The sequence below is a fragment of the Monomorium pharaonis genome, chromosome 8 (assembly GCF_013373865.1).
Source record: "Monomorium pharaonis isolate MP-MQ-018 chromosome 8, ASM1337386v2, whole genome shotgun sequence".
NCBI lineage: Eukaryota > Metazoa > Arthropoda > Insecta > Hymenoptera > Formicidae > Monomorium > Monomorium pharaonis.
The window spans coordinates 23,369,745-23,387,798 of record NC_050474.1 but is presented as its reverse complement, the minus strand read 5'-3'; the positions used below and the strand labels follow the sequence as shown (position 1 = coordinate 23,387,798).

The window sequence follows — 18,054 nt, the reverse complement described above, 5'->3', positions numbered from 1 at the left end:
CCTAGTCGTTCTACAAATAATTTGTCACTAAAGCATTGGACCAATCGCTTCTGGTTGCTTTCAGAAAATAAGATTTCTTATTGGAAGACGAATAATTGCGTTCAGAGAAAAAAACAGAGCAAATATTGAGCGCCCTAGCGATTCTTTATTACTATTGGTTTCTACTATTAAATCTAGACGAGAGCTAAAGGCAAAAGCCAATCTTACAAAAAGATTTATTCATAGCACAATCGTTTATTTCTCTCGAATAAACGCAGACAATGAATGTGACTGAAAAATCATAATAAAAAAATCGTCTTGTTTGTCTCTCACACTTGTTTACGAAGAAACATGCTTAAAAAAAAACTTCATGCAAAATAAGATATGATGCAATTTGTAATATTGAATTTTGTGATTTTTCAAGAAGTATTGTTATATTTCTAATAAAGAAATCTTAGAAAAAAAATTATTGAAATAAATCCATTTTTCCCTGCAATACGATACATTTATTCACTAGTTTCCTTCTTTCATATCGAGGAAAATGCCTGCAGCAATTAAGTGACGCACCTATTTGACAGTAGCAAGATTGCAACGTTTTTCAATTCGATCGTTTAAATTGTGTAATAATATAATTATTTAAAATGGCAAAAATCAATGAAGATATATACTTAGAACATATCCCATTGATCTTGTACAACGAATTAATTTATGAGTTAAATAAGAACTCGAGTTGGCAGGTACTCGGTTGTCACGTAGCTGAACAGTTGGGATATCAATGGTAAGGAGAAAAAAACTAATTGAGTATATGGTATCTGCCTTCAAATCTTTTTAATAATTATTACATATAGGAAATCTTGGCTACAGTCGTTAGAACGAAGTACCAGTACTACAAAAACACCAGCAGACAATTTGCTATTTGAACTCAATATAAAAATGTGTACAGTTGGAATATTATGCACGTTGCTCAGAGATTGCGAACTCGGCAATGTTTTATCAGTTTTACATTATCCAGGTACATATCTATCTACATCTACAGTTCAATTGTTGCAGCTGTTAGTAAGATGTTGACAATCGTCTAATTTTTAATGAAATTGTTAGAGCCATCAGTAATAACAAAACATCCCTCCGACGATTTGGAATGTGATACTTTAGAAATATCTCTTGGTCAGCACCTTCGTCTTTCTTGCAAAGCTACAGGTATACCGTCGCCAAGTTACCAATGGTATCACAATAATGTCGAGCTACAGGAACAACAGAGCTTTGAACTTAACATTGTTATAAACAGGTAAAAATATTGTAAAATTTGTAATACAACAGGATAAATTATAGTTGTTATAATTTCTTATAGCTACGATCAGGGTGGAGAGTATAATTGCAAAATTTCACAAGTTACCAATGACAGAGAGACAGTAATATCTACATTGTTGACAAAATCAGTTTTTATAAATATAACTTTTGTACCTGTAGTCATACAGCAGCAACCACCTGCTTTCTTAGAAATTAAGGAAGACGAAGATCTTATAATTAAATGTATAGCACGGGGTTATCCGGAACCACGTTATCAATGGTTTAGAGATAATACAAGATTAGAAGGAGAAATTTCTAATATATTACATGTAAGTATACACAAAATGAACACTAAAAAGAGCTATATTTTATAATAACAAAACAAAATTAATATATTCTAGATAAAACGGTTCAGCTCTAAGCATGAAGGAAAATATCATTGCTTTATAACTAATAACGTGAATGAAGTGATCACTCAAAGAAGTTATGTAATGGTAAAGATTACACGTTATATAATTCATTATTTTATGAAAATTTTAAATAAAGATTAAATGTGTGATTCAATCTTTCAAATTATAAAGTTGAAATTTAAATTCAATCTTTTTAAAACTATATATATAATACATGTATATATGATACAGTTGGATCTTCCTCGCGAAAAGGCAGTTGCAAAGATAGCTTTAATCATTGCAAATGATAATTATGAAAATCACAAGTGTCTGGAGACACCTAGAAACGATGCTGCAAAAATTGGTAATTTATTAAAGGAAATAGGTTTTAAAGTAATCTGCCTTATAAACTTAACACTTGAACAGATGAAGAATGCTATAAAAATGTTTGGTGAAGTTTTAACAGAAGGAATTTATGGTGTGTTATTACAAATATGTTATAGAATTATAAATATAAATTATTAAAACTCTCATTAAAACTTACATTAATATAGGACTGTTTTACTATGCTGGACATGGTTTTAAGATGCAAGAAAGCTACATGCTTGCTGTTAATGCGCCAGAATCTTATTTGAGAAAAAATGCAATTTGTGAAAGTGAATTGTTAGCTGTATTATTGCAAAATGATCCTGCTCTTTTAGTAACAATATTGGACATGTGTCAAACTGTTCCACCAAAGTAAGTAGTTTTATACACAGGCAATTATTATATGTATATGTGTACACACACACACACACACACACACACACACACACACACACACACACACACACACACAATAAAATTAAAGCTAATGGCTTATAAAATCAATTTAGTGTTAAAAATATTAACTTATCCAACTTTGTATATATCTAAAGTTTGAGCATAAAAATTATATCAATATTATAATCAGATATTCAGACACACTATACCAAAGAATATATGTTTTTAAGAGAATGTAATCCTAAAATTCATAACGAAATACCAAATGTCAAAGAATATAAGAGCAGGAAAAATCTACGAAATTTAGTACAAGCGTACTCCACATCTAGTCATCGCCCTAGTTACGAAAGAACAAATAGCAAATATGGATTGTATGCGATGCATCTGAGCAAATATATCAATAAAAATATTCCAGTCACGAAAGTATTTGAGGAAGTAGGAAAATGTAAGATAAAAAAGGATTTATATATATATTACAGTTTTAATATTTCCTAATCAATAATTTAATTAATTTATGCTTGCAGCAATAGACAGATTGTTAAAAGGAACAGAACGAAATCAAATTCCAATGTTTGCCTTAACAATTACTAAACCTTTTCGTCTTACTGATGCAATTTACAAAAGTAATTGTAGATGATTATCTAAATCTTATAATACGTACAATATCGAAATTAAAAAAAAATATATATATGTATTATACTACCATTGCAGGAGATCAGTCATCTGCATTGAATGATTTGAATGAATTAATAACTTTCTCAACCACATCTTTCGAAATAAACTTCAGCAAAGCTGGTATTTCCGCCAAAGGTGTTGCCTCGTTAGTTATGGAGCCTTATTTAAATATAATCAAGATCTCAGTGTGTAATTTAGAAGATTTAGAAATAAATTTTTATAACTATGTGTCTACAAAACCTAATAATTTGTTCCAAGGTTCTAATGAATGTTGGATATATAATCCTCAGGTACTTTAAACGTGTAAATTTTATTGTATATATGTGATAAATATGTATCATTTCACGAAATTTCGTATTTTATTTTACAGGGGCCTTTAGTTGTGTCCGCGACAAAAAATGGAACGGCTATTGGCGCAACATCGTTACATATTAAAGAGTATATTCCTCTATTGAAAAAAATCAATAACTAATACATTTCTTTGAATGTATAAACTTAATAGGTATATTTTGATTATGAATAAAATATATTTTCTATTTTACACATACACACCTGTATGAAACACAATATAATGTATGTAAATAAGCTTGTACTGCATTGATTTCATTAAAAAATTGTAATCCTAAAACAATGGCTTATTTTCTATAACAAATGATTGAACAAATTAATATGAATTTTATTTTATTTTGAACTATTTTGCAAATATATTGACACGTCTACGTCATGATACCACTGAAATGATTTACAAAAGTCGCAATCCATGAACCACCAATATTATTTACATATTTACGGGTAAATGTGTAATTACAAATTAAAAAGCTTTCTAATTTAGAGAAATCTTTGAAAGTAAGATTTTCCAGCATCTTTCTCTCAACCATATCTGTGGGAAAATAGTGGCAAATCATTTTAAATTCAATGGAATGCTCTTCATCTGTAAATAAAAGATGCAATCAATGTATGTTTCGAAATATAGTATTGTTATTACATTTTGTACACACAATTCAACAATTTTGTTCTATAAATTTGTTTTCTTTGAAAAAATTCCTTATAACCAGTTATAACATTACACACAATTGTTTTTCAATAAACAATCCTACAAATACTTTCTAAAGATGTTAAAGTATACAAGAGTTATTGAAGGATTTTCTTGTTAAAATTAATTATAAAATGATCCAATGTGCATAGAGAAGATACTAAGATACAAAGTGTGTACAGAGTATTAATTTAATCCTTTGTTTACTTTAATTATATTTTAATTCAGTCTGTAATCTAAGTCTTTTGAATAACTCAAGTTTTTTTTTACAATTTTAGGCTTTCAGAAAATTGAAAAAAATTCAGGGTTACTTTTCAATATTAAAAATTTTATTTCATAATAAAAATTAAATTTGAGTAGTAAAATTTTATTTGTGCCAAAAAAGATTCAGATTACAGACAGATAATTAATAATTTTGTTCACCTGTTGTCGTAGCAGCGATATCACATAGAACTTGAAATACAATAGCTTCTTCAATCACTGCAATTAATTGTCTCTGCTCATCGCTGAGAGTCTCGATCTTTGTCCTTAAAACTTCTATCACATCTTCTGCTACAAGACCTTCCAATGAATCATAGTCTCTAATCGCTAAAGCCTTGGATATCACTGTTACTGCCTGGAAAACGCAAGAAAATGCTTATCAATAGTCAATCAATATTACAGTGTGTTTCTAACACTCTGTACACACACAATTTGACAATTCAGTAAACAATCATACGAATACTTTCTAGAGAGTGTTAAGTATATGTAAGACAATGTAAGAGTCATTGAATTAAGAATATATATTTATATCTTGTAAAAGAATAATAAAACTTAACTCAGAAGTCTACACTAATCGGTATTACATGTGTGCCGAAAAATATGTGTATAGAATGTTAATAACAGTCACAAAGATTTCATACATATTTGGCTCCATTGAGAATTTGAGCTATATCAAACTCTTTATCTATATGCGGAATAGTCCTGAAGGACAAGAAAAAGAGACGAAATGGAATTAAGAGAGACGGCTTGAATACTTCGGCGTCGTTTACAAGCATCGGCAGGGAGACACTTGGCTTGGAATCCGTCTCGTTGCTGTAAGTTCTGCAGGCCGCAACATTCGGGAGCGAGGTGGATAGCAAATTCAACTCGTTGTATTGTCGTGTAATCCTCGTCCGCGTTTTATTTCTGTAAGCGATACACGCAGCGATACGTCGCACATTGCAAGGCATGCTCTTTCTAATTGTTGGCATTAACATTATGATTCGTATAAGGTAATGCAAAAATCTTGTACAGAAATCAAAATCACAGAGCACCCAAATGTTTTTCTAACCTATCTTCATAACACCGAAAATCATAACATTGAAGATCAGGTCCATAATGTTCACGAGAATCTTTGAAACCGTTTACGTTGCATCGCTGTCACATTAAACATAAATTGCACTTTGTAACGTTTTTCGCAAAAAGTTGTTTATTATTTAGCGATTGTTTAATTAAAAAATTTTCGTACTTGGCGCCAATCGAAGATGTAAATTAATTGTGGTGTTTAGAAAAATTACTATATCTGTCTTTTGTACTAAAATTGCTTAAAAATAATTTAAATTAATAAACAAGAAAAAGTTAATGTTGAAAAAAAAAATACTAATAAAAAAGAGAAGAGGAAAATACATTTTATTTGAAAATTTTATCTTTCAATAGTTTCCTAAATTCCCTAAATTATTGAGCGCGCCTGATGATCGCGTTTATTCTACGTGTGTCAACATAACCAAAAATTACAAAAATTGCACATTTTGCACGATATTTAAAAAAGAACAAGAAAATTTTAATATTAAAGTATAATTATAATTTTGGTGTAGTTTGGTGTAGAAGAAATAGAGATGAAACTGACGTCCAGCTTGTTAAGACGAATAGGAGAATGGTCAAAGAAATATGCAAATCTACCGGACAGTTACATAGAACGATCTATGAGACAGGTCTGCACAATTGTCAAATTATTTCAGTTATGAATAGAAATCGATTCATGGAATATTCATGATTGAGCCTTAAGGGTTAATTGGATCGATAATTTAATTTATTAGATATTTTGTATTATTTTGTCAACATAAGTAAAATAACTAATTTTTCGTTATTAAACATATGGGAAAAAAAAAAAAAAATAGATTGGGAATGATAAAGTGTATAGGTAGAAATTTTACTGTATGCTGTTGATTAAATTAATTATTCGTCCAGTTACCTAAAATTTCATCAGTTATTGGAATAGCATTCTTATTAATTTTAACATTTGTTAATTATTAAAACAAGGTTTACTGGAAGACACCTCGTAAGCCAAATTATCTGCCACGTACAATCGAAAGAAAACGATTTCATTTTTCTATACATCGTCCGTGGACTACTCAATTTCATAAAGATAATGCGCCTCATGCAAATCATTCATTCATTTATGTTGAGCCTATTAAGGATTGGAGCTTCTTCCGAGGTGATAGGGTACGTTTTACTAATATAATTTTTTATATAAAATGTAAAGAGAAATGTATTAGTATTATTTTAATACATAGATATTATTCCTACAGATTTAGTTTTCTGTTTAGGTAGAAGTTTTAGTAGGTAAAGATAAAGGAAAGCAAGGGATTGTAAAAGAGATTTATCAAGAAAGAAATTGGGTAATTGTTGAAGGACTTAATACAAAGATGACAGCTACTATGAAGAGTAAAAAGTTTCCTGGTATATACACACTGCAAGAACAACCACTATTAGTAACTTCGCAAGTGCAATTAGTCGACCCTTCAGATATGTGAGTGGTTAATGGCTTTATTTTATAAATATGAACATGTATTATTGATGTCATACGTTTTATATGTAACAACACATATTGTAGGCAAGGAACTCCAATAGAATGGCGGTACACGGAGGATGGCCAACATGTACGCGTATCTGTGAGAACTGGTAGAGTAATTCCTATTCCAATTTCGAGTCAAGAAACGAAAGATTACAAACATCCTAAGTTATATCAAGAGCAACCAAAAGATACAATCAAAGCTGATGTGGAAAAGATAACTTTTGAAGTATGTAAAATAAATGTCTCGAATTTATTTGTATTTATTTTTAATATTTATAATATCTATAATATACCATGTTATGCTACATCAAAAAGTTATAAATACAACAAGAATGAAAGTTTCACTGCAACATTTAAATTGACAATAAACATTAAATTGCAAATTAAATTTTACATACAAATAGAATTGAAATAAAAAAATTAGATGCATCTTTTGTACTTACAGCCAGCATTAAAGACTTTCGAGATGGACATCATGGATGAAATGGGCATTAAGGAAGATCGTGTTCCAAAGAAATTTTATTGGTATTAATTATTGTTATATACAATTCGCTGTTATTTTCAATGTACAATTATAGTATTTAATAAATATATTAAGCGAACAAAGAACATGATTTTCTAATATAATCTCAAGAAATCTTTCATCTCACACAATCTTTTTCAGAGAAAAAATGCGCGAAAATTTAATTTTCTAATATAATTTCTTAATAATTTTTACTTTCCTTTTGTTGGTTCTTTTGAAAGATTTTGTATTTTTAACAAAAATTATATTATAAAGTGTTTGCAACGCTTTTTATAGGAAATACACAATAAAAAAAGCATTCATAACACTAAACAATAATAAAAAGAAACAAACAATTCAGTACTTTACATATATAACGAATTTACATTGGATTAAAATACGTAATAATATTCATTAGTATCTCAATCAATAGTTGTTTGTTTTATACTAAATCGTGTCACTCATACATATCACAGCACAAAATTTTAATTAAATGCAAATCCCGAAACGCCTCGTATTATATTTAAATATATATTCCAATATACATTTTTTATATTAATATTTTTTGCTATGTATGACACTCTTTTTTTCTAACTTGGCGTATTCGTAATTTCAGTAATTGCAATTGAGATTGAGCTAACGATTGATTAGTTCGCGGTTCAATGTCATTGGAAATTTATGGCCACGTGCGGATGCAAGAAAATTAATGAGCAGAACGCTATTTCGAAGATTAAAATATTTTAAATAAATTAGAGTCGATGGAAAATCATGATCTCTAACATTTGAATATCTCAACACACATTCAAACCGTATAGAATGAGCTGGCGAATTGCAGTCGATTCAAATCGATCAATGGATCGATCGCCTACACCGGCGCACTTCACGCTAGACGCGACTGCACTTCGGTCATTTCGACGCCGATCACGATCAAGGATGCATTTATATCAAGTGTCGTTTCGTCTTTCGTCCCGGGTGCTACTCCTGTTGCCTGTCTCCCTCCTACTCCTCGAGATGTTTATCGAGATCGGTGAGTCGTACTTTATCCCGCTATATTCTTTAACAGAAGGATGCAACAGGCGCGGGGAGAAGAATGATCGGGTGTAATGAAACGCAAGACGACGGAAAGTCGGAACGAGAACCTACCAATAAGCCAATAGTAACATATAATATCGATGTTACGTTACTTCCAGCAATCAAACGATATCTTATTGATCATTAGAGACATCAAGACGTTATTGAGACTTCATTTAGCGTCACTCTTGCTGGGCTATTAGTTGATGTTACCGAGCGTCTTTAATGCCAAAGTTATTTATGCGGTCGTCCGCCATCTTCCTTCCCTTCGCGCCATTCCTAGTCTGAAATAATTACTTGACGTCTCGTCTCATTATATCCTTACTATCCCGGCGAAATTACTAATTACGCAAAGCGTCGCGCCTCGTGCGCGGGATAACTTCTCGCCGATGATATCTCGACAATAGACCGAACGTAAGATGCAGAAAGAGACAGTTGAGAGTAAGAGAGATAGAGGAGGGGGAGCGGGGGGGAAGAGGGGGGGGAGAGAGAAGTGAAACAGCGTTCTGTTCACGTATACGCTGCGCGATGCGGTCTCTGCCTGATTAAATGCATGATTTATCCTGTGCATTAACGATGATGAGGTGATCACAATCGACGTGATCTCGTGAATGTGACAGGTATTGATTTAATTGTAGATTTGATTAGGCTTCTCAACAGCGAACAAATTAAAAATTTGTTAGTTATTACGGATAGTCGCGAGATGACATTAAAATGGTCTTTCAAACTCTTTTTAGTAAAGTTCAAATAAAAATTTGAACAATTCTAACCCGCTATACATTTCAGGCTAACTGCAAAGGAAATTTTATTTTATTGTTAGTTATTTTATAAATATTTTACTTGTATAGTAATATTTATATCACGTTATCTTTATGTTTATGATATAAAACTGGATTAATTTCAACTTTTTATTCAATTGCATAGGCACACTAAATTGACTTTATGTTTTAGAGAAATGCATATCATAGTTAGCCTGAAAATTATGTCCACATTTTTGGGGGACTACTTTTTAGCACAAATCTGTCTCACTGAAAAAAGAATTTGATTAAAATAGCTTGATTGAAGAATAGCTACCAAATAATTAATATAATCAGAAATAATTTTACTTTTCTAAATTAGTAAATACTTTACAATTCTAATTCTTCTCAATTATACTTACAATATTAAAAAAAATAAAATTATTTAATCAAATATTTATTTTATATTAATCAACATTTGGTAGCTATTATCAAATTCTTTTTTCAGTATGATTTTATTGTGTCAAAAGCAACTTCGACTAATCTCTAAGATAATCAGCGATTAACTTATCAAGTACAATATTTATACTATTTTGTCAACATAGATAGAATATTGTTGATTTTTTTTTGTTATTTAATGGAAAGAAACGTGGAAAGAAATATTCGATTAGAGATAATTCATATTATTAGAAATATTATTACAAGCAATTATCAGTTGAGTTAATCGCTAACTAAATTAATTAACTTTTAATCGAAGTTACATCCTTAGGCAACTGAAACGAACTCTCGCGCTACTTTCTCTCGTTGCTATAACGGCGTATCAATTCTGACCACCACTTTGTATAAAAATAATTTTCATATCCTAACGTAACAGGAACCACTATAGTAAGGCGACGGGGTAGCTACGATAAAATCGATTAGAGATAGGCAATCTACAATCAGGCTCATATTATAACTATCTATTCAGCTATTTTACTTGTCGCAAATCCTTAAGTCCTTAACTATTACTGCACGGCCGGCACTATGGAATTAATGTCGTACGAACGATTCGTATCAACGATATATCGCTTTAATTAAATGATTAATTGACGTATCTACTTCAATTCAACAGCATTCATTACAATTTGCTTGCGTATGGCATATATTAAAATTTCCCAAAATATATAGTATATTAAGACTCTATATCGCTGCTCTTTTTAGTGAAATTTAACGAAAATATTATTCCACATCTAATCATTGCATATAGAATACAATATTGCATTTTGTATTGTCTATTCAAATTGGAAGTTTATAGCTGTTAAGTCTCCTTTTGTAGTATTGATTCTATTACGATGAAAATGTCAAGATTATTGCATCGTATCATTATCACATTATTTTATGTATAAGACTCATTCTACAAGATGTGCAAGATTTACAAGATGTTTGATCAGAAGTTGATTAGAAAATAAATTAGCAAATCACACAGACTTGCCAATTTTTCTTTTTGTTTATTAATTAACAAGTTGCTTGTTAAATTTATAATAGATGATAATGCAATTCTTAGAGCAGCGAATGTATGATAGTTATCGATTTATTTAAACGCTACTAGAAATAGCATAGCTCATTTCTTTTCATAAATTGGCGAGATTGAGCTTTTGATTCTGATTAAACATTATTTAAATAGCTGCACTATTTAAATTTACGAGCATGAGAAAAAGCTTTTCATGTATAATATATTGATTTGTATCTAAAATCTCTCTTTGAACAAATTAATAACATATCTTATTACCCATTATGTCTACGCAATGCTGGGAAAAAATTGAAATAGATTCAATAGAAATATTTATTTAAAAAATGTATCTATACAAAAAATACTATTTAAAATAAGTCTTTTGTGCAGTAGATAAAAAACTTTTCGTACTTATTACACAAAATACTTATTTCAAATAGTATAGTTTTTATTATAGATACATCCTTTAAATAATTATTTTTCCCAACACTATGCCTACAAATATTGATCGAAAAATTATCCAGTTGCTTGCTTGGCACATTTCTACGTTTCTTTTGTATCATACGATCGGGATTTCGTATTCTTCACGAGGATTTAGTGGCAGGATGCCTGACTAGGAGATTTACTTCACCGTCGTGTAGCTTCTTCATCAAAGACCACGCTTCTATCCTCGACATTCGCGTCACGTCGTTACCGTTTACTTCGAGCAGTTGGTCCCCGGCTTTCAAAGCACCTGTTTTCTCGGCAGCACCTCCTGTTGTAAAAAATAAAGCTGAGATACATCTCATTTTAATTATGAAGAGAAGTACGTTATCACTTCTATCTGCCAGCGTACTGCCCTGCCACATTGCATATTTATAACAATTCATATTATAATAATATTGACATATTACGTACTTTGGAACATTATACAATTTTTATTAGCTTATCTTTGTCATTGCAATGCAACAATCGTTGATCTTATTATCAGCGTATCCTTTAATATGCTGACGTTACGACTGCAAATATACTATATAATTTACCGGTGAATATCTTCTTGATGATTAGAGGTCTATCCCCGAGGGGACTATCCCTGCCGCCTTCCAGACTAAATCCCAGACCAGCTCCGTCCTTGTAAATCGCTACGGTCGATGGTGGGCCCCACGCTGTGTCCTCCACATTTCCATTCGTCTCTAACCCTATACGATGCGTGTTCTTTTATTTACACCGAATTCCGTTATCGTGAGAGTTCTCACGCGAGCATATATTTTTACCTTCGACGATGGTTTCGACACTCGCGGTTCGTGACCTTAGCTTACAGCCTTCCTCCGTCCTGACTCGCGATACGACCAACACGACCTCCGATCTCGGCTGCTTCAGCACCACCATGCTCTCCCTGTGCGTGAGACCTCGCGTGCTTCGACCGTTTATGCTGAGAATCCTATCACCTCTCTGTATCCGGCCATCCTTGTCCGCGATGGAGTGCGTCAGCACTCGGTGAACCGTGATCTCTTTCACTTCGCAGTCTGCGCCGCCGGCCAAAGTGATGCCAACGCTGCCGGTCGGGTTCTCCTTGTGGAGTAGAACGACTATGACGTCGTGTGCGCCACGTGTCTCCTCCAAACTAGCCTCCTCGACGAGCTGCGCCAATTCCTGTTGCGAGATTAAACTGGTGCTACTAGCCAATGAGCTAATACTACCGAATTGCTCGCCGTAGCATCTATCAGTCTCCATTTCCGTCTCGATATTCTCGTCCACGCTGCTGTCTAGACTTGGAAATCGATTGTGAGTATTGTTGGCCAAATTGCTGGGGTTCTGTTGTAACTGGCTGTGCACGGGATTCGTGTCGATCTTTTCTAAGGCTTTCTTCATATCCGTGACGCTGGCGCTTCGTCGATTTAGGCCACGGGACGTCGGAATTTTCGATGCCGTCGCACTTTTCATTCTTTCGACGCTTTCTGACATTTCGTCGCCGCTATCGACAGTTTTGGTTTTCCCTAAGGTAGGTATTTTCGAGACGAAGGGTCTATCCTCTGACCAGGATTCGTTCGAAGTATTGGAGCCTCTTCTCGCGTATCGATTTTCCTTTGAAATTTCCCAAGCGGATTTTACGGGCGAACTTGTTATCATACTGTTTTTCTCGATTTTAGATTCTGTGTTTTGCGCGCGTAGTAATTTTGAATCCGATTTAGCGCCAAGTATATCTTCTAGGCTCATTTGACTTTTCGACTTACTGAAAGTTCCTTCGTCAACGTGAATGGCTGATCTGGAGCGGCTCTTTGTCGTTAAGATCGTCAAGAGATCATTTTGATCTTCTATATTTTTTTTAGGAGTTAAATTTACTTTATTTTGTGATTTATTTGAGATTTCCATTGCGGTGATTTTTGTGTCGCTTATTGTAGTCCTGTTCTTCAAAGATAAATCGTTATTAGAAACTGTAGCAAGAGGTTCGTTAAATAAGGAACCACGACTGTTTCTTATTTCCAAATTTTGAGTCGCAATGGATGGATCTTTCTCATATTGGCTGCTCGCTTTTTCTTCCATTGATCGCGCCAAAGTCTTCACTTCCGCTCGAACCCATCTTTTGAGATCGTTTGACGGTTCTAATATTTCGGATTTGGGCGGCCTCACTGCTGGTGGCGGGAAGCTCATTTTAGGCGGCAATTTAGGCTTCTCTCCCTTTCTCTGAAACGATCCTTCAGCCTCCGCGAAGGGATCCGCGACTTCTATGTATGCAATCTTGATCTCTTGTTTGCCCGCGGGATCGTTCCTCGAGTTATTGCTCATCTGATGAATGGCACCACCATTTTCGACTGCTTTTCCCGTATCTTCGTCATCCGAAAATTTCCGTTGAATTAGCGGTGATCCATTCAGATCCCTGCCACTTCGGCATCTAGCGCTCGCCAGGATATTCTTACGATTGATCGCCTCCACGCTCTGCGGCTTTAGTACTCTTCGGGATAGGGACTCTGCACTGGCTTGTGACCCAGATGTGAGCGTCGACGATGTGCTGCAATTTGTATCGGTGCTGTTCGATCGTCTCAATTGTCTTTGAGGAATCTGCGAACTCCTCGAAACAAGCTCGTTCGGTTGTGGTGAGCGTGGATTCGAGCTGCTGCTGCTGGAAGACGATCTCTCGGCTAGATACGTCCGTTCACCGAGGACGCCTATCCTGGAGGCGAATTGATCTTTATTGGATGCAGCAATTGGATCTCTGATATCTCGTGCGATTGAGATTCTGCTTAAATTGTCCGCAATCAAAGGTTGGCGACGTTGGCAGTTTAATTCCGTGGAGACATAAGATCTCTCTGATGAGATGGTAGATCTTTCCGATGGTACCGGAGACATTGGCGGACTGAAGCCGCGAGATATGCTGCTTTGAGAGCTGCTCACAGCCGAATCGTTGTCGGAATCATCGTAGTCCAAGCGAGCTTTCCTCTGTATCGTTCTCGGTCTGGTGCGCGAACCATCTGGTGAGCTTGTGGTCGAGGCAAATTCAAAGCTATAATCGCTTCTCGTCGGGCTGCAAATACTCTCCAGGCTTTTCGGTGGCTCCGAAAACGTGGACATTGCGGTTGATTGAGAACTCTTGATCGGTGCGCTGCCATTTATCGCGGAGCTTGTTGTCACTGAAGTACCGTAAACCGTGAGAGATTTTCTCTTGAAGGCCGGGGAATACTTGGAGTGTATCTGTGGCGCCGGCATTTTGAAGGACGTTGTCGCTTTTAAGGGCTGGCTGGCCGTGCTGGCGTTGCTGGCCAAGGAACTTTGAGACCCCCATTTGTCTTGAATATTTGCCTTTGGTATCTGAAAAAGAAAATATACGTTTAACAATATATTTTTTTGTAATATTATCTATTAATATTATTAAATATTATTATTTTTATAATATTTGTGAATACTATGTAAAACGATATTAATATTACTTATAGAAATATATTTCTCAAAATAACATTTGATAAATTTTGCGAAAATTATACAAAATATAAAGATTAAGATTTTGAACGTAGAATTTGAATTAAAAATGCCTCATGCTGAGTTAATTGTGTTTCAAATTTTACCTGATGCAATAATATCGAATCTCGTGATTTAATTTCCGGCAGATCGACGATAGGTTGGTCAATCGATACGGTGTCTTTCTCCGGTATAATCAGACCACGTAACTTTGATATCGATCTTCGTCTCTGTTCGATCAACTGATTCAAGCTGTTTCTTCTCACATCTTCTCCGGGTCGCTTGAACGTGGACGCCAAGGAATTTGTCCTCGAGATTTGTGTTGAGTTGCTGACGGAATCTCCTATCAGAGAATCTCGATCTTGCGCGAAAGGTGTCGGACCCGAGAAACTGGTAGCTCGCGTCAACGAAGGCGCGCCCGCTATTTTGATCGAATTGCTAAAATTGTTACAAGAACCCACAATTTTACCGATACTCGAATTCACATTCTGCAAATTGCCGCTTTCGACAGTATTTGCGCAATAATTTTTCGTCGTCGTATTTAAGAAGTTCTGCTTGTCGTACGAAGTCGACAACGGGCTGGACAGTGACATAGTTTTCGGAGGAACGATTGGTAACGTCTTTGGAACTGCTCGCGTAGTTTGCACAGTTGGACTCAACAGAACGGGTTGAACAGTCTGAGACAAATTAGGCGTTCTCTGATATTTTTTCGCGGTGTCATGTCCCGTCGCAATCTTGGCCGAATCGGTGAGATCGAAAGAACTCTGCGTCCTGTCGGCGAAGAAAGACGGCCGTTCCTTCTGCCCGTTGCTCTTGTCGTCGCAGCAAACATCTTCGGAGGACTTGTACTTGGAGAGGCGTTTGTTGTTCGTGGCTGCTGCCGCCGTCAAGGCGTTAGGAAATAGGGGCGCGTCAAGGCTGCTCTGCGACGAAAACATGGCGATTTTGTCTCGAACAGATCGCCCGGACTTGTTATCTTGTCTCCAGAGATCGCCGTTTAGGGAAAACTTTCTCTGTGGAGATTCTATCGTAGGAACGTTTCTTGCATGTAAAACCGTTTGCTCTGTTTTTGGTGGACCTGTGAATGATACAATATTTTTTTTGCAAAAAAGCGTAAAAAACGGAGGTAATATAAAGATGCAATATGTTCGAGATAATTTTAAACAGAAGAGAGATCAATCTTCTTGGAATATTGAATTGAATAATTTAATAATATATTTCGTCAAACGTAGCTTCTCGGAGGAGGACGGAAAGAAGTTTAATTCGAAGCTAGGTAAGTAATGAGTACCTGTCAATGGTAGAGGCGGCGGGGCATCAACAGGCGTGTCCTTTTCCACGTGGCTTGGCACTTCTTCGATCGTCGTCACGTCCTTGTGATAATATCCGGCGATCTCCATCTTCTTCTCGCTCATCATTAAATTGCTGTTAGTCGTCTGACAAGAATAAAGGGAACTTCCCGTGACGATGGGAGTGTTTTTCTTTGCGATATCTTCCGAAGTATGATAAGACGATTTTTTCTCTTCGTTAGTAATCTCGGTGGACTTCACGTCTTGACACACACTATCTACATTAGCCGACGTAGCTTTGCCCATCTCGGACCGGACGTTCTCCATATTTGTCAAAGCGACTTTGTTTATATCCTGCCTCACGTTTTCAGCGCCTGTGAACGTCATCTTACTATCGGGTAGAATAATGCTCCTCGAACCGACAACGTTGCTGTCGTTCGCGAGCATTTTAAGAGTCTCGCCGGCACGGAACGGCTCGTTCTCGTTGCACAATCCTCCACCATTCGTGGCTATCGTTGCTGTCCTTGTCGCAGCGATATATCTGTACGGTGGCTGGTTGCTACTGTTGCTGAATTCTTGATACGCTGCTGGAAATTCGTCCCCGTCCGGGGGCAGGCGCTGGCCGCCTCCGCAGTTCTCCATTTTACCATTTACCGTATCTGCAACAATATTTCCAATTACATTATTTTTCGATATTGACATAAAAATTTAACTCTTTCGACTATAATATATGTGTGTGATAACTAAAATTTTAATTTTTATTAAAACTACATAGAACTTGTGAATATAAAATTTGAATGATACAAATTTATTCAAGTAGGACAGAACATTATTTTGTTATGTAATTTCTTCTTAAATGTGATGGAACAAGAGATAGAATATATTTTGATTATTATTTCTATTACGCTTTAACAAACTGTCGTTTGTTAGATAGAGTGTCTGTTTTATTTTCTGATAAGGTAGTGGATTCAAGGTGAGATGGAATTTGCGACGATGGAATTTGAACAGCACTATCCTCGTTACTTGGTTAAATATTACGTGGCTTCTTGTAAGAGGTTGGAAAATATTTTACTTTTTGCATAGCGTCCTTTTTCTGTTTTACATATATATATGTCTAACGAGAAAGTCAACTAATTAAGAATTCTTCTGTACACTTTTTAAATTTTATTTTAGCATTCTTCTGCTTTGATGAAACGTATATTATTATGTTATGTTTTAATGTAGAATTCTTTCGGAAAGGAAGTGCATGGGCAGAAATATTTGCACTATTAAATAGCGAACCAGCAAACCACTTGAATGATTCATCGTGCATATATCAACACATTAAGCATTGCAGTGAATGTATTATCGTTTTAAAAAATGACATCATTCGGTTTTCTATGCTCTTCGTCTGACGAATCGCGAGTGTACAATTTTGCGATCTTTCATATTTGTTAAGTAAATTCACTATCCTAAAAAGAATTTCTCAATCAAATTTTACTTTTTGTTAAAATCACATATAAAAAGGAAAAGAATTTGTCTTTATTAACGTCATTGTTTCTTTAAGATTTACTCCAAATTTCTTGTCAATTTGAAAATGCAGATTATTTGATTTATATGTATTTGCATAGTTCAAGGGTCCCCACATTCTAAAGCAAGTCTACTGATAAAACATTTGTATGTGCATCATCTAGTCTAAGAAATATTTAAATTGGATGAGGTAGTGTAAATAGCGTATCTTTTTATGACGGATATCGAAATGTATTATAAAATTTTATTTTTAATTTTTTTTATCTATTTACGAGCGTTGAAATATGCAAATAAAATTGAAAATTCTAAAAATATCTACCTACCTATTCGTAAATTGCAAATCATCGATGCATATGCTGTCGCATTGCCGAACGCTTACGCATGCCATCATACCGCGAAACTCTGACTAACTTTAATTCACGGTTAATAACACGCGTCGCGCTAACTTCTGATTAACATTCCTGGCGTAGTGCAGTACGGCGTAACTAATCGTCGATCGCATATATGTGCAACAGATGCAACTTTCGCGCTGCTTAATGGTTTTCGATGCACATCCAGACCGCACCATATTTGTACCGGTATCAGAC

The 18,054-nt window shown here is 34.7% G+C and overlaps 4 protein-coding genes across 5 annotated transcripts in view; 2 read left to right on the top strand and 2 right to left on the bottom strand.

The window, feature by feature from the left end:
• Positions 1-479: 479 nt before the first annotated feature.
• LOC105828791 (mucosa-associated lymphoid tissue lymphoma translocation protein 1) lies at positions 480-3,709 on the top strand. Its single transcript, XM_012667305.3, has 11 exons — positions 480-757; positions 828-991; positions 1,078-1,264; positions 1,328-1,595; positions 1,668-1,760; positions 1,908-2,133; positions 2,210-2,393; positions 2,648-2,862; positions 2,942-3,040; positions 3,129-3,382; positions 3,463-3,709. Exons 1-11 carry the CDS (start codon positions 621-623, stop codon positions 3,562-3,564), a joined length of 1,929 nt encoding a protein of 642 aa, XP_012522759.1. The 5' UTR covers positions 480-620; the 3' UTR covers positions 3,565-3,709.
• Positions 3,710-3,756: 47 nt separating this feature from the next.
• LOC105828795 lies at positions 3,757-5,852 on the bottom strand. The gene is made up of 3 exons (XM_012667309.3): positions 5,028-5,852; positions 4,549-4,741; positions 3,757-4,023 (listed from the first exon to the last, which is right to left on the bottom strand). The coding sequence occupies exons 1-3, from the start codon at positions 5,361-5,363 to the stop codon at positions 3,809-3,811; spliced, it is 744 nt and encodes a 247-aa protein (XP_012522763.1). The 5' UTR covers positions 5,364-5,852; the 3' UTR covers positions 3,757-3,808.
• Positions 5,069-7,549, top strand: LOC105828793 (probable 39S ribosomal protein L24, mitochondrial). Of its 2 annotated transcripts, none has more exons than XM_012667307.3 (6): positions 5,069-5,201; positions 5,961-6,077; positions 6,406-6,588; positions 6,693-6,895; positions 6,980-7,166; positions 7,386-7,549. In XM_012667307.3, exons 2-6 carry the CDS (start codon positions 5,982-5,984, stop codon positions 7,470-7,472), a joined length of 756 nt encoding a protein of 251 aa, XP_012522761.1. In that variant the 5' UTR covers positions 5,069-5,201; positions 5,961-5,981; the 3' UTR covers positions 7,473-7,549. The 2 variants fall into 2 exon arrangements, with proteins under 2 accessions (XP_012522761.1, XP_012522762.1); XM_012667308.3 differs by lacking the exon at positions 5,069-5,201 and adding an exon at positions 5,246-5,378.
• LOC105828784 overlaps positions 7,447-18,054 on the bottom strand; it is a 43,711-nt gene continuing 33,103 nt past the window's right edge. Inside the window, exons 7-11 of the mRNA XM_012667276.3 lie at positions 15,961-16,617; positions 14,780-15,750; positions 11,993-14,525; positions 11,762-11,917; positions 7,447-11,493 (exon numbers count right to left, since the gene is read on the bottom strand). Of these exons, the coding sequence (XP_012522730.3) occupies positions 11,324-11,493; positions 11,762-11,917; positions 11,993-14,525; positions 14,780-15,750; positions 15,961-16,617 (4,487 nt within the window). The 3' untranslated portion in view covers positions 7,447-11,323. The remainder of the gene's footprint in view (positions 11,494-11,761; positions 11,918-11,992; positions 14,526-14,779; positions 15,751-15,960; positions 16,618-18,054) is intronic.